The 23,459-nt window shown below is 42.2% G+C and overlaps 1 protein-coding gene across 4 annotated transcripts in view; it reads left to right on the forward strand.

Annotated features, from left to right (window-relative positions):
* Nucleotides 1-23,459, forward strand: part of MRE11 (MRE11 homolog, double strand break repair nuclease) — a 346,093-nt gene that overhangs the window by 233,652 nt on the left and 88,982 nt on the right. For all 4 annotated transcript variants that reach the window (XM_069202423.1, XM_069202427.1, XM_069202425.1 and 1 more), the window contains 2 exons: nucleotides 1,695-1,868; nucleotides 8,838-8,900. In XM_069202423.1, the coding sequence (XP_069058524.1) occupies nucleotides 1,695-1,868; nucleotides 8,838-8,900 (237 nt within the window). The remainder of the gene's footprint in view (nucleotides 1-1,694; nucleotides 1,869-8,837; nucleotides 8,901-23,459) is intronic.

Below are 23,459 nucleotides of genomic sequence, written 5' to 3' on the forward strand. Positions count from 1 at the left end.
ACATCCTTATAGTGTTGTAGTAGGAGCAGCCCTTCGCATTCTCTGCTCGCTCTTGGAGTCACCCCACTTCAGAGGCCAGTTCACATATCTGGGCCTTCATTTTGCCACGGTCTGGGGTTTCCAGGCACACGTCATCTTTCAAGTCTGTGACCCTGGAGGCATGTTTTCGATGGTCTATCTTGAGCAGTCCCAAATCCAGGGCTTTCCCCAGTTGGTAAGGTTGCTTCACCAGGGCATCTCCTAAAGACTGAAGCGTGAGCTCCCCAGCCCTCATCTCACCACGTTGAAGCTGGGTTTGATATCTTTTCACCATGGGGGTCTTGTCATTCCTGGGTTTCACCATGTTTTCGGCGAGAGTACCTCAATCTTCGATTCTCCAGTCTAGTTCTTCTCCACCTCTGTGTTGCTCGTTTCTGTGGTCCCAGGTATTCGCGTTGTGCAACACTGCAGATATCCTAGCTCCCAGCACTCCCTTCCTCCTCTTTGCAGCACTGTTACTACATTTATCTGGACTACCAGCTGTATCCCCCAGTAGGCGCCAGTCGTCAGTGTTGCCTCCTGATTGCACCATGCCCCAGGGAGGTGCCCTCCTTGACTCATGGCAGCCGTCCTATGAACTACTTCCCTTCTGGGTCTCTGGGTCCTCATGGGGCAGGAAGTCAAGTAATGCTGGGTAAACACAGTCCCCACTGGATACCACCTGCCTCCACTCCCTCACACCCGGTTACCAGCAGGACATCCCCAGCAGCTCCCACCAGTTTAGGGAAGGGGTCTGATCCCCACCTTGCCCAGTATGTCTCCTGGTTGAACTGCTCCTCAGGTGGGTCTCTCAACTCCATCCCTAGGAGGCGTACGTTTCACTACCGGTTGTCCCTCCACCGACTAAGCAGTCCCTGCTCTACCGTCAGCGTGGGCTCCGATCAGCTGAGGGTGCAGCTAGGAAGATCTGAGCGGCGTCTCTCACCACTTGGACTGATTTGCTACATCAGGCACCCGGCGCCTCTGCTCACTCACTGCGGCTCAGTGCCCCACAGCCATCTTAGTGGGCAATAATCTTCTTGCCATTGGTAGGCCCTCAGCAGCTCCGCTTTCGCTCAAACAGCTGTCCCCAGCGGGCTTAGACAGCCTCCCAGGGCGGGGGATGTTACAGGAGGGCCGTAAGCAGGCAGGATGTCAGGCTGGAGATGGGATCAGCAGCAGGAGCGCCCAGATGAGCATCCTATGCCATCTCGGACTTGGCCATGCCCACTTATATGTGTCTATTTTAGCTAACAGGCTAATTTATTCAATGCTAATGTTTAACCATTAGGAAATAAATAATACTCTTTTTGTTTTGTTTTATTTGTTTGAGGACTTACAGCATGTAGAGTACATTCAGTCTATGGGCTATGATGCCTGTAAGACACTGAGACAAGTGGTGGGGTAATACTTGGGAAGTGAAGAGTCTTTTTCTTTTTGTTACAGAATAACTCTGACCCCTTGGCTTAATTAGAGTTTGCCCTTTTTTGTTCAGTTACAAACTAGCAATAAAGCCTTCTGTGTGGCAAAGTAGGCAGCAGTAACTTTTCTAAGATTCTTTGATATGCTCCACCTGAAATGCTTTGGTTAATGGGGAAGTATATATATTACTCGTTGTTCAGATTCAGGTTGTTCATTATATAAAAGGATGCGTTTTTGGCTTGTTTCTCCTGCAGAATCTCCAGCTTTCACTATTAACCGAGAGAGGTATGGGAGAGGCAGTACAAGAGTTTGTGGACAAAGAGGAGAAAGATGCGATAGAAGAACTGGTGAAATTTCAGCTGGAAAAAACTCAGAGGTTCCTAAAGGATCGGCACATAGATGCGGAAGAGGAAAGGATTGATGAGGAGGTAAGTTGTGAATCAGTCTCATGTCAGGCAAAGCCACAGGTACATTCTAAATCACTCTTATCAGACAAAGCCCAGAGTCTTTCAAACACAGAGAAAGATAATGAGTAAGAAAAAACCTGAGAAGTAGAAGAACAGCGTTGGAGAGTTGGGGCAAAGCCCAGACATACTAGAAAAGGAGGTAGTAGAAAAAGAGAGAGCAATAAAGAAAGGGAAGTGAACGAAAGAGAAATGTTTTGAGTGATGGTGACAGAAAAGGGAAAGTGAAAATGAACGGGGGAAGAATCCAGCCAGGAAATGTATAGCTGCATAAGAACCAGATACTAGAGTAAAGAGTAAGCGTTTCTTAAAGAGGAGCTGATAGAACGAGAAGATGTGAGCGATAAAGCAAGCTAGAAGATTTTCAGAGACATGTAAATAAGAAGGCTTGAAGTAACAGTTTTGAAATTATAGACTCTTGGAATCTGTAAAATATTTGGAAGGCAGAATTTCCTAACGAAGTAATAAAACGCCCTACTCCTCATAGAAAAGTTTAAGACCTACTTTACCTAACAAGTCTTTTAAGAAGTTCTAAAAAGTCCTAAAGAGGGTTCAGAGCACTGTATGATATTGTGCGTCTCGAGCCAAAATCAATTCCTGAATTTGTCATTATTATATTTTAATGAAAAAGCTAAAGCAGATGGGCTTATTTAGTACAGTAGCTTAACTTTAGATAATGGGACTCCTGAACAGGCCTATTGCTCATGGACTATTTCACAGCATGGCATTCTTCATAATTCTCTCAATCTCAAAAGTAGATTAAAGTTTTCCATGCAGGTCAAAGACTTTAGCTGTACAAAGCACACTAAGTTATACAGAAGCCGTAAGATGGTGATTCAAACCTTTAATGGCACTGTGAATTAATTTAAACACAAATTAAATACCCTGAAAAACTTTTACTTGCAAGAAAAGCTTTTCACAACCAAATGTATAATATATATGGAATATCAAAGAGAAATCTCCCACGCTAGACTAATGTTCCAAGTACCCTTGCAGCTTTGCCCTTTTGTAAGTTTCATCTCGCCTACACCCACCCAAAGGGTGGTTATAAAGTGAAAAAAACAAAATAAACACCAAAATCTGTGGTCTTCATCAGACAAATAACTTTAAAAGTCTTAAGGGTTGCAGACATCCATCTACAAACTTTAGACAAGTTGATTTTAAGAACAATATTTTCAGCACAGCCATGCTCATGCCAGAAAAGGGTGGTGGGAATAGGTATAGGCTGCTTAGTTTTACCCTACGAAAGCTAGATATTAACTGCACTGCCTATTGTACATACCTAATATGAACACGATCATGAAACACAAGTATAAGACAATTATATGTTGGTTGCATCCTCGACAATCTTTGTTATATCTCAGCCATCCATGAGCAACACAGATCCTGAATTATTTTATAATCCCCCGTTGAGGAACTTACAGACCGCTTAACTATTCTCAGGAAGGGGGGACATCAACCTTTGGTTGAACAGCATCTCAAGTGAGCCAGCAAGGCTGTGAGGTGAAATACTACAGACTTATTCTGCCTATGTAAGCTCGCGCTCTTTATTGTGCCTATGTTTTAGACACTCCTGCTTGCAGCCAGTCACATTCCTACCTGCTGTGAGAGTCTTCACTTTGCTCAGAGACTGTGTTTGTGGAACAGGCAGAATATGGTATTTGAAAGAGAAGCAACCAAAACCAGTTCTTAAGTGTTTCACAGTGGAACTACATTGCCTCTCTGGAAAATGTGCATCATAGTGAGATCCTTAACACCCATTTGATTCCAATGTCATGGATTGCTTTACGAAGCAAGAGAGTGCTCCTAACAGTATTCAGTGAGCCTCTATGTAACCAAGGCCAGTGTCTGATTAACAGCCAGTTCCCTTGAAATCTGCACTTTCTGCTTGAGGAGCTGAGGACCTGCCTGTAGTGCTTAAAAGCTTGACTCTCTGCTGAGAGAGGGAAGGCGAGTGCCTGGCCCTGCACAAGGAGAGACTGTCCAGGAGGAGAAGCTCAATGTATTCCCCGCATGAGAAAGGTGACTACCACAGATAGTGAAATCAGATGCCATCCATTCCGTGTTGGGGATCACGTGATTTCTCTGAAGAGTTCCCATAGGAACTTCATCAATGCTTTTTCAAGACCAAGTGCCAGCTTGTGTTCCGACGATCCTCTGGGAGTCCGAATGACTGATGCTGCTGCTGCCTACATTGGGAACAGGAGGTGCACCACCGCTGGAGCACAAAGACCTGATCAGCCCAGAGGTCGCAACTGCCAAAGTCACAATATCCTGTATGCCTGAACTCCTGAGCAGCCTGTGTTCATATTGGTGGGAGACCACTTCTGCAAAAGATAACTGCCACTGCGCAGGCCTGCCACTCTGACTCTGTTCAGTAGCCATTCATTGGTTCCTGTTCCAAACAAAGGCCTTTGCTGCAACCCTAGAATAAGTGAAGCCACTGGCGTGAGGCTGGGTGCGCAAACCACACCCACCATGCCGCTAGAACTCCAAAGCCAACTAGAAGGTAAAAGCAAGGCATAGTCTGCAACTGAAACGGGAGAATAGAAGGTACAGAAGAGTCTGCCTCCTGGACTTGGAATACTTGGAAACTGAGCTGTGGAATTGCTCTGTTGAGGTATATGAATTAATCAGCACTTGTGCCTAATCAAGGTCTATTCCAACAGCATGTTAGGGACTTTAGTCTTGAGATTTTTCCCATGGCAAGGAGACTTAATAATTACATGGTGGTATAGTGCCTTAATAAGAATTGTAAATTGGTTTACAACCCTGTACTTGCTGCCAATTGAACTGTATAATATTGAGTTTTGCTGTGAGATTAAAGTACTTTCTTTTACCTAAAAGATAAGCATTGGGCTGGACAATCACTGAGGCTGTTGGTTGACTTTTGAGTTCTCAGCTCTTGTTCCCTACATAAAGTCCCTGAATAGTCACTGACTCCTTGCCCTTGTTATCATGAGAGTCAAATACGAATTGGATTCTATTTGGCCCAGCTTACTAAAGCATAGAGTAGAACAGGCCCCAGGACTCCTGTGACAAACAACCTCAACTACCATATTTGGGGCTCAGCACCCCCTGTATGGCCTGCAGCTCCCCAAATGGGATCTGGCATAAACAGAAAAAAACTTTAAATCTGATGTGTTTCAGTTGACAATGGAATCAGATTTGAAGAGGCTTCTTAGGCTATCAAGTATGGCATTGTAAGTGATCTTGTATCTCCGGGTCTTCAACAAGATAATAGGTTGATTGTGAAATAGAAGGACAATGAAAAAGGGAAGAGGATATACTATATTGTTAGATTTTCCAAAGATGCAATGGAGAGCCATCTTCTGTGCCCAAAATGTAGTCTGTCAGGAAGAAGATAACAAATTAGTAACCATAGTCCAGACACTCTCCAAAAGCCTATGCCAGGATCGTTTTGATATAATTCAGCAGCTATTTTGTGGAGAAGGTCAACAAACCAAGGACAGTGTTACTTTAAAGGTCTTGTGTAAGATTCCTAGATCCCTTGCTGGCCGGATGGCTCAGTGAGTTGAACTGTTGCTGCTGCAACCTGCAGTTTTATGGATGCTACAAGTTCATCTTAAAAAACACACTCAACTTCTTTCCATCTTAGGTCAGTGAATTGAGTATGCAATGTATGAAGCAAAATATAAAAACAAGCTATATTTATTCCAATCTTCAGCTTCATACAGGAAAATACCCTTTCTTACATTCCTACAAGAACTCTCAGGCTGTCTTCTCTTATTCTTCTGAAAATCCATAAAGATTAAATACCGTAGCTCTTCAAAGAAGCATCTCTGTTGTTGTGCCATCTTGTGGAACTCCTTTCCTCAGAGCTTTGGTTCTATTACTGATTACTATAACTTTCATGGTTCCATAAGTACTGAACCCCTTTCTGTTTGTAGCAGCCTTCTAATTTTATACTCCAGCAACCACCATTTTGTATCAGATAAGCACCACAAAATCTTCACAGGTGTATGTGCAATTAAAAACAAGTTGACATAATGTAACATAAATCAGGGCATCAAAAGAAGGCATCAAACCAGATAAAGAAAACAGCAGCACTCCTCCTGTGATTCTGCTTATAACTCTAAAATATTATTCAGGTTGACTGAGTAACATCGTAGTTTGGTGTAAAAGATGCTTCCACCGGAAGGATTACACCATTATTTCTAGAAAACAGATGTTATCAAGTTGAAGACCAAGCCAAACTCTCTGGAGTTCCTTATGGTTTATTTTTCTCTCTTCCCTTTCTTGTTTAATAGTTACATGTTACCTCTGAATGTGGTGTTATGTTGACTTAGTCTGAAGTGCTTATAAGGTGGGTTTTATTTATTGGTTGTGCAACAGTTTCCCATAATATAGATTCCCAAATTAGTAGTGTTGAGCTAATTATTTAGATGCTAATACCAGTCTTCCAGATCATTGCATCAACTGGTTGAGATTTTGAAAGTGCCCAAGACCCCACAAAAACATTGTCCAGATGTCAAACTACAACACGTCAAACACTGCAAGTAGGATGCATTGAGGGGACATTGTTACACTAAGATTCCTTTATGAGCTAAATAACATCTGGGATGGGGTGAACGTTAGGAGGAGGAAAGCCACAGGTTTTGGGATCCTCATGAAAGAAGAATATTACCGCCACCCTTTATGTTAGCACATCTGTGTCAAATTTACTGGGCCATGATGGCCGCAGCGGATTTGAGACTTTTTCTGTACCTAAGATCATTTGGTCGACATGGAAAATTAGCCAATTTGATTTTATCCTGTTGACTACACAGAGTAGGTAGGACTTATAGCCTGCCTCTCGATTACCTGAGAACAAGACATAGACATGTGTTATGCCTCTTTGTAAAGTCTCTAAGTGGTCTACAAAGGAGGCCAAAAGGGAATCCATGACCTCCTGCTAGATTCTTATCTATCAAGATGAAGTGATCCATTGTTGTGCAGCTTCCTGGACACCAGCTAATCTAGGAAGAAGTCACCATAACAGCCCAAGATCTTTGTCTCAAAATCTCTCTAAGACCAACATTAGATTAAACATACTGGGTGTCTTGGGCAGAAAAGACATCTGCCACACAATCCCAGGATTTGCGGCCACTAAATTGCTTGTACAAGTGTACTAAACACATTTAGTGATTTGGTAACATGTTACTGAATCGCTGAATGGGTTTAGGAAATCAGAACGAATCACCATTTGATTGGAGCATGTTTAGGCTTCCCTTCCGAACATAGATGTCTTATGGTATGCATTAATGTTTTGTGGCGACTTCTGGTCGCAAAGCGGTAATAATTTACCACATCCTTAAGGAGGTGGTAAGCCATTGGCAAAAGGAAATGGATCCTCAAGGGACCACTACTTCTTTGAGAATGTTAAAAAATATGTTTTTAAAAGTAGGACCATTGCCTAAAAGTTAAATGGTTCACTTTAAAAAAAAAAAAACACATCCCATTTTCCTTCAAGAAAAACAGGTTGCATTTAAAAACAAAATAAAACATTTTTTTATTGAAAAGCAGGCTGATATGCTCGTCTGCTTACCTCAGCAGGTCATTATCTAATGGGCCGCAAATTGCAAAATGTCCCATTGTTATTTATGAGGTAGGTTAATTGGCAACACACTAGGATTCGCTAATTAAAAAAATAAAACCTTCTTACATCAAGAATAACGATTACCAAATAGCGATTTGAAAATAAGTTCTATTTGGAATTAGCTATTCTAAACGTTTGTACATCAGGCCCTAAGATACAGTGTAACATTGTGGTTACACATAATACACTAAGGGATCTCCTCACATTTTTGGCATTTCTAAATTCCTCTGTGACGTCTTGCCAGGTCTGTCTTTTGCCCTGGCTTATGAATGGATTGGATGCCAGTGGGTAGATGTCACCGACTCCTGAGAATCTTACAAAAATAGTCCAAATAAGAAAATATTTTAAACACCCAAAAACATACTACTTCAAATTGAAGTTTGAATCCCAGCCTTTGAAAAAGGTATTTTCTTATTTTTTAGGGTACTAAATACATGCCCATTTAACAGGCTACCATATCCTAGTCCCCTGGAACAAATGGGACTCTGGACACAAGACATCGAGAGGCCAGGTACTGCTCCAATTAAAAGCAAAGGGACAACTGTGTAATGGGCTAGTATAGTTGGTAGGTGCATCATGGGTAATAAGCTGTATGTACCGACATGTTTGCTCTAGTAACTCTGGAATTAGTATTTAATCTTCGAGTACAGTGGTTTCCTTAAACCATGATAACTGCAGGAACACTAAAGCTAGTTAAGTGGGATGAATGTGCTTTGTTTCTGGAACATAGAGCCTCAGCCATTCATACACTCACCAAAACTAACAGTGAAAGACGGACTCCCTTGTGCCCATCTTAGGGTGAAAAGAGGATGTTGTCAACTCTTGCCAGTTCAGAGCAGAGGTACAAGGTGGATCAATTTGTTGCATTCTCACCCCACCATCACTCTTGGAAAGTTTCCTCTTGTAAAGCAGGTTGTCACTTTAGCTCAGTCCATCTTGGGGACAGCTCACTCCCTTGAAACGACATGCACACCTGGTTAAGTCACCTGGGATTCACTCCTTGTCAAACTGGTAGGGGGTCAGATACATCTGTCTATTGCCATGCATCAGTCTGTGCAGCTCTCTCTTTTGCAAAAGTTATAAGTGGAAGGCCACTCTCCTAAATGCACATGGGGATGCCATAAATGGCAGCTGTAATGTATCTTCCCCTCTGCCAGGTGCATCACTGGCTAGGTGCTTTAATAGATTGAAGATAATGGTAATCTATGTTGTTTTTACAAAATGTGGTGATGACCCAGAAGTAGGCATTTGCTCATGTTTCCCATGAAACATTCACAATGGTTAGTTTCTTCAGAATGGGTTTTAATGGATGTTAACATTTCACTACGATCTAGGTGCGAAAATTTCGTGAGACAAGAAAGAAGAACACAAACGAAGAGGATGAAGAAGTTCGCGAGGTAATTTTTCCTCTGTCGGTAGTGTGACAGTGAAGTACTACTTTGGAAAGGATGGTGAATGTTGAATCTTTATTACTCTGATGTGGCTAAGCTAATTGGATATTGTAGGAGGCTGGCCTGGCTTATAGTGGGTACCTGATGGTACTTACACCTTGTGCCAGGTCCAGTTATCCCTTATTAGTAGATTAGTAGTGTTCTAGCAGCTTAGGCTGATAGAGGTAGCTATAGCAGAGCAGCTTAGGCTGAACTAGGAGACATGCAAAGCTCCTACTATACCACTTATATCATATAGCACTATATCATAAGAATCACAATACTCAGAGTTACTAAAAATAAAGGTACTTTATTTTATTGACAAAATGCCAAAAATATCTCAGAGGATATACTCCCTTAGGAGGTAAGTAAAATACACAAAATATACTCACAAACCAAAATCAGGTAAGTAAACAGTTAGAAAAGTAGTGCAAACACTGTAGAATACAATAGGATGCAATAGGCCTAGGGGCAACACAAACCATATACTAAGAAAGTGGAATGCGAACCACTTAGGGACCCCAGGCCTAGTGTAGTGTGTAGAGGGTCGCTGGGAGTGTAAGAAAATACTAAGGGTGTCCAATATACCCCACCCCAAGACCCTGAAAAGTAGGAGTAAAGTTACCCCACTTCCCCAGAAACACACTAAAGTCGTGATAGGAGATTCTGCAAAGACTACAACAGACTGCAAAGCACTGAAGACGGATTCCTGGACCTGAAGACCTGCAAAGGAAGGGGACTAAGTCCAAGAGTCACGAAAGTGTCCAGGGGGGGCAGGAGCCCACTAAACCCTTGATGAAGGTGCAACATGGCTGCCTCTGGGTGGAAGAAGCTGAAGATTCTGCAACAACGGAAGATGGCAGGAACTTCTCCTTCGCACAGAAGATGTCCCGCGGCGTGCTGGAGGATGCAGAGTTGTTTCCTTGAAGAAAGACCGTAACAAGCCTTGCTAGCTGCAAAGGTCGCAGTTGAAGAAAATGGGTGCTGCCCGGGCCCAGGAAGGACCAGGAAGTCGCCCTTTGGAGGAGGAGACAGAAGGGGCGCTCAGCAACACAGAGACCCCACGCAGAAGCAGGCAGCACCCGCAAAATAATTTGAACACAGGTTCAAGAAAACGTAGCACGGCGGTCGTCTCAACACTACAAAGGACGGACCCACGAAGCCGGTGGTCAACTCAGTCAGTTGAGCAATGCAGGACGGAGTGCTGGGGACCTAGGCTGTGCTGTGCACGAAGGATTCCTTGCAAAAGTGCACAGAAGCCATAGCAGCTGCAGTTCACCCAGTACACAGAATTACTGACTGGCGTGCGGAGGCAAGGACTTACCTCCACCAAGATGGACCACTGGACTGTCGGGGTCACTTGGATCCAGCTCCTGTGTTCCAGGGACCACGCTCGTCAAGATGAGAGGGGACCCAGAGGACCGGTGAAGCAGAAGTTTGATGCCTGCGTTAGCAGGGGGAAGATTCTGTCGACCCACAGGAGATTTCTTCTTGGCTTCCAGTGCAGGGTGAAGGCAGACAGCCCACAGAGCATGCACCACCAGGGAACAGTTGAGAAAGCTGGCAGGATTAGGTGCTACAATGTTGCCGGTAGGCTTCTTGTTGCGGTTTTGCAGGCGTCGTAGAGCAGTCAGCGGTCGATCTTTGGCAGAAGTCGAAGAGGGAGATGCAGAGGAACTCTGGTGAGCTCTTGCATTCGTTTTCTGAAGAGAAGCCCACAGGAGAGACCCTAAATAGCCCTCAGAGGAGGATTGGCCACCTAGTCAGGTAAGCACCTATCAGGAGGGGTCTCTGACATCACCTGCTGGCACTGGCCACTCAGAGGCCTCCATTGTGCCCTCACGCCTCTGCATTCAAGATGGCAGAGGTCTGGGACACACTGGAGGAGCCCTGGGCACCACCCCTGGGGTGGTGATGGACAGGAGAGTGGTCACTTCCCTTTCCTTTGTCCAGTTTCGCACCAGAGCAGGGGCTGCGGGATCCCTGAACCGGTGTAGACTGGCTTATGGAAGGAGGGCACCATCTGTGCCCTTTAAAGCGTTTCCAGAGGCTGGGGGAGGCTACTCCTCCCCATCCCTTAACACCTATTTCCAAAGGGAGAGGGTGTAACACCCTCTCTCAGAGGAAATCCTTTGTTCTGCCATCCTGGGACTGGGCTGCCCAGACCCCAGCAGGGCAGAAGCCTGTCTGTGGGTTGGCAGCAGTGGTAGTTGCAGTGAAAACCCCAGAGAGCTAGTTTGGCAGTACCCGGGGTCCATGCTGGAGCCCCGGAGATGCATGGGATTGGCACCCCAATACCAAATTTTGCATGGGGGGACAATTCCATTATCTTAGACAGGTTACATGGCCATATTCGGAGTTACCATTGTGAAGCTACATATAGGTATTGACCTATATGTAGTGCACAGTGCCCGCACGGAAATTGCCATGAACTATCTGGGCGCACCTTGGATAGTGCCAGGATGCCCTCACACTTAGGGCCTGATTCTAACTTTGGAGGACGGTGTTAAACCGTCCCAAAAGTGGCGGATATACCACCTACCGTATTACGAGTCCATTATATCCTATGGAACTCGTAATACGGTAGGTGGTATATCCGCCACTTTTGGGACGGTTTAACACCGTCCTCCAAAGTTAGAATCAGGCCCTTAGTAACTTTGCACCTAACCTTCACCAAGTGAGGGTTAGACATATAGGTGACTTATAAGTTACTTAAGTGCAGTGTAAAATGGCTGTGAAATAACGTGCATGTTATTTCACTCAGGCTGCAGTGGCAGTCCTGTGTAAGAATGGCCTGAGCTCCCTTTGGGAGAAATGCTGCAGCCCATAGGGATCTCCTGGAACCCCAGTACCCTGGGTACCTAGGTACCATATACTAGGGAATTATAAGGGTGTTCCAGTGTGCCAATCAGAATTGGTAAAAATGGTCACTAGCCTGCAGTAACATTTTTAAAGACCGAGAGAGCATAAGCACTGAGGTTCTGGTTAGCAGAGCCTCAGTGACACAGTTAGGCACCACACAGGGAACACATTCAGGCCACAAACTATGAGCACTGGGGTCCTGGCTAGCAGGATCCCAGTGAGACAGTAAAAACACCCTGACATATACTCACTAACAGGCCAAAAGTGGGGGTAACAGGGCTAGAAAGAGGCTACCTTCCTACAGATATTGGGGCAGGGACATTTTCTTTAAGAAAAATGAGCCCATGAAGAATTTACCACCTGTGCTTTTCTCACTTTATAAGTCCTGACTTTGTGTGAAATCGTTCTCTCTTGAAGTCTTTCCTTGAAGGTAGGACAATTCTGTATTGTCAGGCATATATTAATGCGGGAAAGGTATTTTTTATGAACTAGAAATTCATTATTCAGACTTATATCTTTTGCCTTTTTTGAGTTTATTTATTTTTCTTTCTTCCAGTCCCTTTTTGATTTTCACCGGATAAAATACAATAACAATCACCAGGGCAGTAATGCTTAGAAAGATGACCACAGCTTGTTGATGTACAGCAGAAAAAGAAAAAGGCCAGCCCTTTTTCAAGGTCTCTCAAAGGTGGCATCTCTCTCATGGTTGCCATTTTCCTTAGGTGCTTTCAGGTTACATAACCAGTTGTTCTGCCATTTGGAATAGTATTCCTAGGCATCTACTCACACCTGTTGCACATTTCCGGCAGACTGAATTCCGCAGGCAGCAAGGTCTTCCCTAAGTTCCATGTCACCTATCAGAGACAAGAGGTTGTCTTCATTGATGCTTATTCTGCTCCGGATATGCTGGCCTTCTTTCAAGACATTTGTGAACCACCTAGCCATATTTTCCTTTACCATTTTCATTATTTCTGCAAATTTAATACCTAATGCTGGAGCTAATTAATCGAGCCCAGCAGGTCTTCTTTTGTAAGTCACATGGGATCACCCTTCCTTGCTCCTGTTTCAGCCCACATAGTAATCATCTGTTGCTTTCCCTGTGCTGCACATAATTTTGTTCCCTGAGGTATTTCCAACAAGACTTGATGTCCCATTGAACAACTCCCCCAGAGTCAGCGTTCTTTATACATGAGTGTCACATCAGTGCTCAAGGAGGCTGGGGTTTCGGTTTCAAGAGTAAAATAGTCCCACTGCACAAATTAATTTGCAGTTAACCTTACACTTCACATTGAGACTTCAGGTTTACACATGTACAGCCTTGTATGGCCTTCCATATTATAGACAGTGACCAAGTTGTGGGATATTTCCTTGTTCTTTGCATGCAGCAAGTTACTGTACATGTTCATCAGTTTATAGGCACACAGTCCCCATGTTGTTACATCTGCGCCATCATCCAGTCCACTTTCTGAGGCACCAATACCACATGTGGAATGCCTCCACATATTAAGTGTTGCACACTTGAGTGTTGTTATGCCAGATTCCCAGTGTCCTGGAGCACAGTAAAGTAGTGAAGACTCCCAGTAACAGGTCCTATCCTCCCCGCCTAACTCCCTGCATGTTCACTATTGTTAAAGCAGAAATCTCAGCTATATTTTTGTCACAACAGACTATGTAGCGGATTTCATACTCTAGGTCATGAACCAAACTGAATCTGCTTTAAAGAAAACATCATAGGCATCAAATTAAATAATACAAAGCAATACACTATCATTATTATAAAACACACCATGATCAATGCGACAATTAATAACCACACCAGTTTATTAAGAAGTTAAAATGTTTTTTTCCCTATATTAACATTGCTAAAGTCACAAATATTATTCTCAAACTCGATTGATACATTTAAAGAAACGATAAAGGCTGATTAAATCGACGAATTAACCTAAGCTTGATCAAAGCAGTAAGGATTATTAACTCAATTGAAAGTACACAAAACCATAGCAATAGAATCTGAGCAAGAGAAATTAAATACATTGACTCAACAATGGAAAAGAGTCAATTACCATTCATGAGTATGAGAGTAACACCTCACTAACCACTAATTAGCGTTAACATGTTGGGTTTCATCTAAAAGATTTAGTAACATGAATTTAGAAAACATCTAGCTATGGCCCTAAAAAATAGCATCAGTACTAAAACATTAGCAGCTGGTACCTGAAAAACAAAAGACAAATGCAATATACAGATCTATATATTTACCTATCCTTGAGGTAATCAGCAATCAGATTATGACTTCATCAGGGGGACAGCAACATCAGCATCAGAACAGGAACAAGGTAGGGGAGATGGTTTAGAATTTGGACTATAAGATTTCTAAACCATCAAAGCATTAGTTCAGTATTGAACAGACGTAGTAAACTCAGAAAATAATAGAACACCAGAATGTCAGTAGACTATCTGGCAAAGCATGAAATGTCAAAGTGACAGATCACACCAAGAACACAAAGTAAAGTTTCTGGAACCCAGGAAAGAAATCCACACAAGCCAATGGCGACTGAACATTAAATTAAATCTACTAAGCTCTTGTGATTTGGCTTAAACATAAGGAATATACCCAATAAGAAAGTTAACAGATATCAAAATTATATAAAATGTTAGCTCCAAGAACATTCATTGGTTGTAGTTCTATTGATGAAACTCAAACTAATACAAAATGTATCTTGCGCACTTCCTTCTCCGGTTACATCTGTTGGCACTTTTATTCAGCACCTTCCAAATACGCTGTTGCTGGACAGTGATTACAAAATATGGAAACATTTCACGTTGCACCATTTCCCTCTGGAGAAATACATGAGTTAGAAACATAACTACAGACAAATATGCAAGTTCAATGAATAGAGTCTGTTAGGCAACGGACATGAAGTCATAAAAACAGAGTGCACTAGAAACATTTAATACAGATAACATTGCACAGTGGCCTTGTATCTGCTTCAGACCCAGCAGAGAACAAGAAATACTCATATTTTTCAGCATTTATTTTAGCAGAGAACATGCTCCTGAAAAGATAGAATATTTTTCCATTACAGTGTTAGCTAAATGTGTAGGCCTTCACTTGATGGCGGCCACGAAGTAGAGCACAACTTTCGTAAACTTAAATTTATAGTCAGATTATTTCACACATTAGTACAAAAGTATTATTACGTAAAGACAAAATTATTTACAACAATATCTCAGCTCTCACACTATCACATTCTGAAGCACTTGCATTCAGTCATAAAACAGAATAAATTGGAATCGGCAGACTCCAAGAGCTCAGCTCATCACTTTTATCTCACTGATGCCCTGGTAAGAGCTTTCACATCTCTGCCGAAGCCACCCTGTCCGTTTCGTGCTCCTCACCAGCAGTCTCAGGAAGAGTTGTTCCCCTGGGCTGCCAACCACTTCAGCAGTTCACAGAAAACATGAGGATGCCTTCCTCACCATGTCACATCCTGTCTAAACTCCCCTCCCGCAACCTCTTAAAGCAGGGGAGCCTAATCAGAAGTTGGGATAGAGTTTGATATTGATTGGTTCCTTTATAATTTATCGTGCCCCTGCTGCCTCGTTCGACTGCTGGTCTCCAATTGCAGCACCAGATTAGGCCTTTTCCGTAGCAGCTGCCAGCGGAGGAGCAAGATCAGTAAAAGGAAATGTAGTGTGAGTGATAGATTGAGTGATGCAGAGAGCGTGAGTGAAGCTGAGTGTGGGTGTGTGAGAATAAATGTGTGAGGGGAGAGTGTGTGTTAGTTATGTTTGTAAGCATGTGGCTGGTCCTGGCCTACTTGCTAATGGCTTATGGAGGCACCCATGGCAAAATGATGGTGCTGGCTATTCTTGGCATGAGGGAGTACACGCATGGCATATAGAGGGGTGGGCACTAGTATCAGAATGCAGGCCATTGCGTGCTGGAGGTAATTCTTAGTGTAAAGGTGCACCCTGGAAAAATGCTGAGGCTGGCATTTTAGAGGTAAATCTAGAAATAAGGGAGGAAAACCATGGCATATGAGGAGAGGATCCCCAGGCAAAATGCTGGCCCGGACAAGTAATGCCTAGCTGATGGCGGGCAGCATCCATTAAATATAAAGGACGCATAGTGCAAAATGCTGATATTGACATACTGGATTTATTTTTTGGCAGATGGGATATACATGGTATATGAGTGTTGTCACTGGCATATTGGTTGTAATTCTTGAATAAGGGTGGCACCTAAGGCATGTGAGAGGCACCCAAGATTCTCCATCCATGCTTTATTGATGCCAAAGCAACAAACCCATGCATTTCCTTGTCATCCTGTATGATCAGCCAACCTGAAAATAAAATCCAGGATACCAGATTATATGAAGCACCCACTACCATACTGCACTACAACGACATATAGCTCCTGAAATGGCCCAATCCCCACATAAGAATAAATCTAAGGATCAACATCACCTGTTGCACAATGTGTCCAGTATTTTCCTCCTCCTTACAAGCCCTTTTGCCTGTGCAGGTTTTGCCAGGTTTTTTGTTGGAAAAGACACAACCAGAGAGCAAAATTAGGAGAATGAATTTCCCCAAAAAAAGTTGCAATCCTGATTCGACTGATCCCTCCCGACTTGCCTCAGTGGGACCATCCACGATGATAAGCTGATATTTCATGGATAGCACAATGCCATTCTATTTACCAACAGATGAGAAGGATGTCCTGCATATGGAATTCACTGAAGAGCCTTAAAACGAATTTCAGATTCGAGATTTGCTTTCTGGGTAATTTTCAGTACACTGCATCTGGCAAGGACGCTTTATTGTTCGTTGGGTCAATCTGTTGAATGTTTTTTAAAAGCAATCCTGCACAGATCCTTTTAGTTCAGTTACTGAGCAACCTGTGCAGTCGTATTTCTGTTTACAGCGATAATATGGGGTCATTTTCCCTTGTTTAACAGTGCAAATCCTTTTACAAATAGAGAAGCCTCGTTACCAACCATCATGCCTCGCAGTTTTCCATGGTAACTAGGAGTCCTTTCCCCTCTCCTTGATTGCTCTTGAAAACTGGGTCTCCACGACCCCTCATTATTACAATTGTTTTGATACTTGCTAGATAAATATATAAACAGGCGAAGGCGCTATGAAACACTATATTTGGATAATTATGTGTCCAATTTTCTGAGTTGTTTGCGGTATTTAAGGTGCACAAATACAGGAATTTACGAGGGCAAATACGTGTTACAGACTCACAGGATTTGCAACTGGTGGGATTTTGTCCGCATTGAAAGGGCTTTATTCGTACGGAAATTCAACCCGGGCTTTTAAACGTCATTTGAATTGCATGTTGAATTTGTTTACTTTTCTGACACGGCCAGGGCGGACTTCAACGGCAAATGGAAAACATTTATTCCGAGTTCCCATAAAATGGAGTCCAAAATGTGGTGACCAGGGACAGAGTCACGAGAAGCAGAGTCAGACAGTCAACTGCCCTGTGGTGTGCTGTACTGGGTATCATGTGGTAATAACTAGGTATTGAATATTCCAGACAAGAATATGATGATCTGAAGTGAGCGGGAGTTGGAGCTGGGAACTAGTGTGGCTCTGACCTCTGATGGATGGGGTCTGATGTCCTGGACATACCAAGCTGAACAAAGGAAGAACTAATGGGTGTGGATATTACATTCATTTCACATTGGCTCCAACATCACTGAATTTCATTAGAATTCATCGAAAAGGCAAGGTGTTCAACCTGGCATCCTTGGCGTGGTTTCCCCTGACCTCCTCTTTTATTACTTCATTTTTGCTGACTTTTAGGATTCTGGGCACTTTACTACTGCTGACCAGTGCTAAAGTGTATGTGATCTGTACCTCAAACATGGTAAGATTGGCTTCTCCAAAATTGGCATATTTAATTTACTTGCACTTCCCTAGTAAAATGCACTATAACTGTGCACACTTGCCAGTCTCAAATTCCTTTTTTATTACATATAAGTCACCCTTAATGTAGGCCCTAGTCAGCCTAGGGTGCGTGCAATGTATTTAAAAAGTTGGACATATACCTTTAAGTGTAACATGTCCAGAAAGTGAGAAATCTTCAAATTTGTTTTCACTATCGCAAGGCCTATCTCTCTCATAGGTTAACTTTGGGATTGTCTTGAAAGATCTTTTAAGTATAATTTCCAATTTAGACAAGATAGAAATGTGTAGTTTGGAGTATTTGGACTCACAATTTAAAATCACAACTTATAGTGAAGACGGATTATAAATGGTAAGTGTGAATTTGTCACTTTTAGAAAGCTGGCATTTTCTTTAACGTATTCTGTGCAGGATCTGAGGATGCAGGTGGTGCAGCATAGTGAGACCTCAGAATAAAGGGGGGAAGTAGGGAGGGCTCATAGTCTGGGATCCGTTTTTAGGTAAACATGTTTAAGAATTGGATACTTACATACATCAGAACTGGTGACGATGGTAAGGGTTACAAATCCACCTTGACTATGCTTGTCTTTGTAGGAAAATAGTTTTGTGTCATTGACAGGGCTGTAGCCACCCATACAGACAGATGATTTGTGTGTTCTACTGTAATAAACATTTGCAGTTTGCTGTTTGCACTGCACGTTGATCCTTTCTACTGTGTGCACTCCTCGTGTTTATTAGCCATATGGCTGAGAGGTGTTTGATGAGGATGTTACTGTTTGTTAAACTAGTTCACTGACAATTTATTGACTTTCTCTTCCCTCCATGGTATTTGCACTCAGACTGGGAATAGGAGAGAGCCAGGCTCTGAGTTGGATGAAGTAACCTTCATGGTCAGTCTGTTACTCCTAATACGAAGGCAAATTGGGACCTGGAACACTCGATACTTGCTAGAGGTTTAGGATAACTGCTGGCTAAGTAAATAAGTTCTAATCAAATGTAGTCACTGTAAATCTATGTTATATGGATAGCATGAAAATCAGGCGTAGATAATTCTGTGTGAGGCCTATGCTGGACACTCCTGCAATAGATCTGTTCATTCCGACACCCTTCGGCCTATTCTTTTAACACTGGTAAGGCCTACTGCACTGCTAGGCTCCTTTTAAAAAGGGAACTGGCACAGTAGAATTTGTGCAAAGGAAGGGGGCATGGGCAAGTGTTGATACACCAGGATAATGTGAGATGGGCACGCTAAGCTATGTATTAGCAACCCTGAGAGTGTCTTTCCCAGGGTACCTGCAGAATAGGATTTGGCACAAACCTACAGATTAGGAGTAACAGAGTCACTGTAAATGGAACATTGTCTTATATACAGTGCTATGGAATGACGATAACTTGATTAAAAGCACAGCATGGTTATATTTATAGCATATGACTGCATCCTGTACTGAAGGTTAATCATGCTTCAGTAGAACACATTAATATTTTGATTGGCCCAATTTTAATAACCTAGGTGCTAAAATTACAATGTTGAATAAGGTGTTCCAGAGTCCTAGGCTAATGATGTCTTAAGAATGCAACGTCCAGACAGGAATTAAATTTGATTACCTCCTAGTTCCCAAGTCAACCCATATGTTATGATTTTTCTGATGTACACCTATCTTTCAGATATCCATATAATTAGCAATCAAACATCCACTACAAAGAGTTTTTTCAGTGCCTAGAATGTCTTGTTTGCATTCTGTGCTTCATGCCTCAATTACTATCTGGTACAAGCATGTCTGTGATTTTCAGTTGATAGTTGACCTTAACTCATGTTAGTTAAGACTTATGACACAACAGTAATGTCTGCGATTCACCAGAAGACAATAAAATATGTAAAAGGGCTGAACCTTGAGGCAGGAGAGAGGGATGGCGGTTCTCCAATCGCTCTGCGTATGTAGATCTCACTTACATGCTCAAAAGCTGCCATCTGGGACTGTAAATCACACATTCTGATTCAAAACCCTAATTCTGTGGATTTGTATGCAAGCAAATAGCTTTTACAACTGCAGAAAATCTGCCAGGTGGCAGTTTTTTTTTTACAGCTGGAGATGTGAATAGTTTGTGACATGAAATAGGCATACTATGGGAGGTGTCCTTGGATATTTGTGGTTACACCCAAAGTTGTCAACTTTGGGGGTATTCAAACCGTTTGCATTGTTCTTTTCTCCTACACTCATTCCACTTCCAAGTAAGTAGTGTAATGTGTGTGGGAAAGGGCCCCTGACAACTCCACTTTTCTGGGGGAGTAGTGGACTGGATTTCTTAATGTCATATTTAAATATGAAGAAATAGAGACGAGAAAATGTGAAGTTTTACATTCACCTTCACCATGTATCTGCAGACTTCTGGTTTAGGTTGAAGAGACATGCTTCATGGTGTACATATCTCAGGTTAAACATGACCCCCTTCCTACTACTTCTCAGCCATTACAGCACTGAGATTGCCATGATGGAGAAAGGTTGAATGGTAAAGTGTCTTCATAGTCTGGCTTCACACTCGTATACTGATTGTCTGAAATTCAGTACAATAAGGAGATTAAAGAAACTATTTGAAGTGGAATTGATCACAAAGTCTTTTTGAGGTTGTATAGAGGCCTCTTTATTTGTTAAACAACAGTAAACATATAAGATGTATGAATACAGAGCCGAGGAGAAGACTTCTAGTCCCAGATACGTATCTCCCTCTGTGTCCTGTCAGTATTCCAAGAAACTTGACCATTGATTATAGAACACCACTATATCATCAATGATGTCACAGCTGAGACCACGCCACACAGGACTCCAGACTATGCCACACGTCTTCTCTCTTTTTGACATTTTCTCACACAAAATAAACTCAACAACATAACACGACAAATACAAATAGTTCACAACAAAAACAAATAGTTAATCAACAAATCTTTTGGGTAGTCTCTTAGTGCAAGAACTCCTTCTCAAAGTTTCAATCAGATTTCTGTTCTGTGGTAAATTTTGTTGACACTGTGTGCTTTTCTCCAAAACTACTTTCCTGTCAACATTTTCTGCAGTATTTTTGTTCACTTTTGCCACACGGGGTATCTTCCACCATTGACCATTAGAAATAGGCACAAAATTACCACACACTTTTTTTCACTTGAATAAGATCTCTAATTTTTGACAAACCTTTTCTCATCAGCAGAGGATCTTTCATGCGGACCCAATCACCCACTTTCATTACCATAACATTCTTGTGTTTCTTCTTTCCCATCAAGATTTCTTTCACCTTGGTCCTACTGGTCTCATCACTTGACATTTTAGCGTATTCAGTTAACATCTGCACATCAACTCCAACACCAACTACTTCAGACATCCATTATAGAGATAGACATGATCTCACACTCCTTCCTCTCATTACCTCAAAAGGAATCTGTCCAGCAACAGAGCCAGGAGTAGTGCGGTACGCCCATATGGTGTACCTGATCGCCTTGACACAATCATCCTGTGACTCAAGAGCATTATGTATGCATTCCACTATCACTTTGTTGAATCTCTACACTTTACCGTTAAACTTTGGTCACTATAAAGAAGTACAAACATGCTGTAACCCATGTTTTTGAGAATGTTCCTGCATGGTCGTTGATATAAATTGTACACCATTGTCTGATAAAACTTCAGATGGGATCCCTTCTCTATAGAAAACTTCTTCAAAATGTTTTAAAACATTTGCACTATTGGGTTCCACAACTCTTTTCACCTACCCCTATCTTGATAAATTATCAATCACAATCAAATACCTCGTATGGATAGGTAGAACATGAAATGAGCCCATAAAATCAATTGAAACGTTTCCCCAATTTGTTTAGAATTTAGATACCCCTGGTTCTGGAACCGATGTTACAAGATGCTTATCACTAATACAGCACTGACCACATTCATGTACCACGTCATCCACTTCTCTGTCCACTGATGGCCACCAATAATTTGTCCTTACACATCTTTTTTGTTGTTGGCCGTCATGCCAAATGACCAGCATGTGCTGTTTCAATCATTCTTTTTCTTTAAAAAAAAAAAAAAAAAAACTTGTGGAATTCATTTTTCTCTTCTGACCAGAACACCACTTTCATTAGACAGCTCATCCGCAATTTTCCAATATGGTTGTAATGTCAACATCATGCTCTTTTCTTTAGGCCACCCTTCCACCACATATTTCAGCATTTCTTGCAGATCAACTTCCTTACAGCACTGCACCACTCACTCATACTTTCCTACTCTACGTCGTCTTCAACCTTTGCAATCATGCATTCCTCAATTTCTTCCTCCTCCCTGAAATTTAATGGTTGACCAAAGGTAATTTCAATACAGTCAGCGTTACAATTCTTCCCTCCAGATATATACTTTGAAATTGAATCCTAACAATTGTACCACCAACCTGTCTGGACTAGCTGTAGACTTTCTTAACTTGAAGCCTTTGAGGAGTCTACCAATGGCCTATGTTTGGTTTGTAGTTAAAATGTCTTCCCATCAAATAAGGCTTACATCTTTCAACTCTCCACAAGCATGCCAACATTTCTTTTTCAATAACTGAGTGTCTTGTCTCTACTTCAGACAATCTCCGAGATGCAAATCCTATAATAGTCTCCTTCTTTCCCTCACTTTGTGAAAGTACTTCTCTGTTCATCTGCCATGATGAATTGCCTGTGACCTGCCTCATAAGGTTGTATTGCAGGAGCCGGTACCATTTGTTTTTTGGTGAGATAAAAATTTTGTTGACATAGGTAATCAAAAGAAATCTGTATTTCTTTTTAATAAATTCCTGAAACATTCTGTCAAGTTAAAATAATTTTTCACAAATTTGCAATAGAATTTGTACATCCCTAAAAACTATCTGAGCTGGTCCTTGTCTTTGGGATGAGAAACTTTCCCTATCGCCTCAACCAAACCTGATTTGGTTTGACACCATCAGCTGAAAGAATATGGCCAAGATACTCCACTTTTGTGATTGCAATAATATACTTGTCCTTTCTCAGTTACACCATCTTTGTGCAATGTGTTTAAAATGAACTGCAAAGTCCAATTGTACTTTTCTATAGTGTTTGCAAATACCACAACATTTTTTTAGCCTCTGCAAAATTCTAGTAGGCCAAATGGCATCCAACAAAATTGAAATGTGCCATCAAGTGTTACAGAAAGCTGGGAAATGGCATGATTCATCCCCCAAGACAACCTGATGTCGACCACCGTCATCTTTTCGGGATCAAAGATCCTAGTGGAGATGGCGGTCTGACCGCCAGGGTCGTAACGTGGCAGTCGGACCACCACAGTTGCTGCGGCCTGACCTCCACTGCGAGTCTGGCAGACCGCCAGACTCGTAATAGGGCCTAAGTAATTCTGATAATGTTTCAAATAAAAATGAAGCATACTAAGCCTTGCAGTGCTTTTATGCACTGTGGTTTAAACATGCTACTCGCTGTAAATAAAATTAGGTAACAGTGAGTGTGCCAATTACTGTCAGCACAAAGTTCTGGAGATCAACAAATAGCGTGCTCCTGCTGTCTGCACGACGTATGCCAATTAGGTGGCACCGCTTCACAAGACAAGTCAAATATTCAAAGGGTAAAATACAAGCATGCTAAGTGCTGATAGCAGGAAGACTGCCCTGTAGGTGACCTCGCAGAGCTGATGACACCAGAAGCCACTGAAAGCAGACTAACAGAGTCATAAGACGATCTCAGCAGGCAGAGTAACA

Source organism: Pleurodeles waltl, chromosome 8 (genome assembly GCF_031143425.1).
Source record: "Pleurodeles waltl isolate 20211129_DDA chromosome 8, aPleWal1.hap1.20221129, whole genome shotgun sequence".
Taxonomy (NCBI): Eukaryota; Metazoa; Chordata; class Amphibia; order Caudata; family Salamandridae; genus Pleurodeles; species Pleurodeles waltl.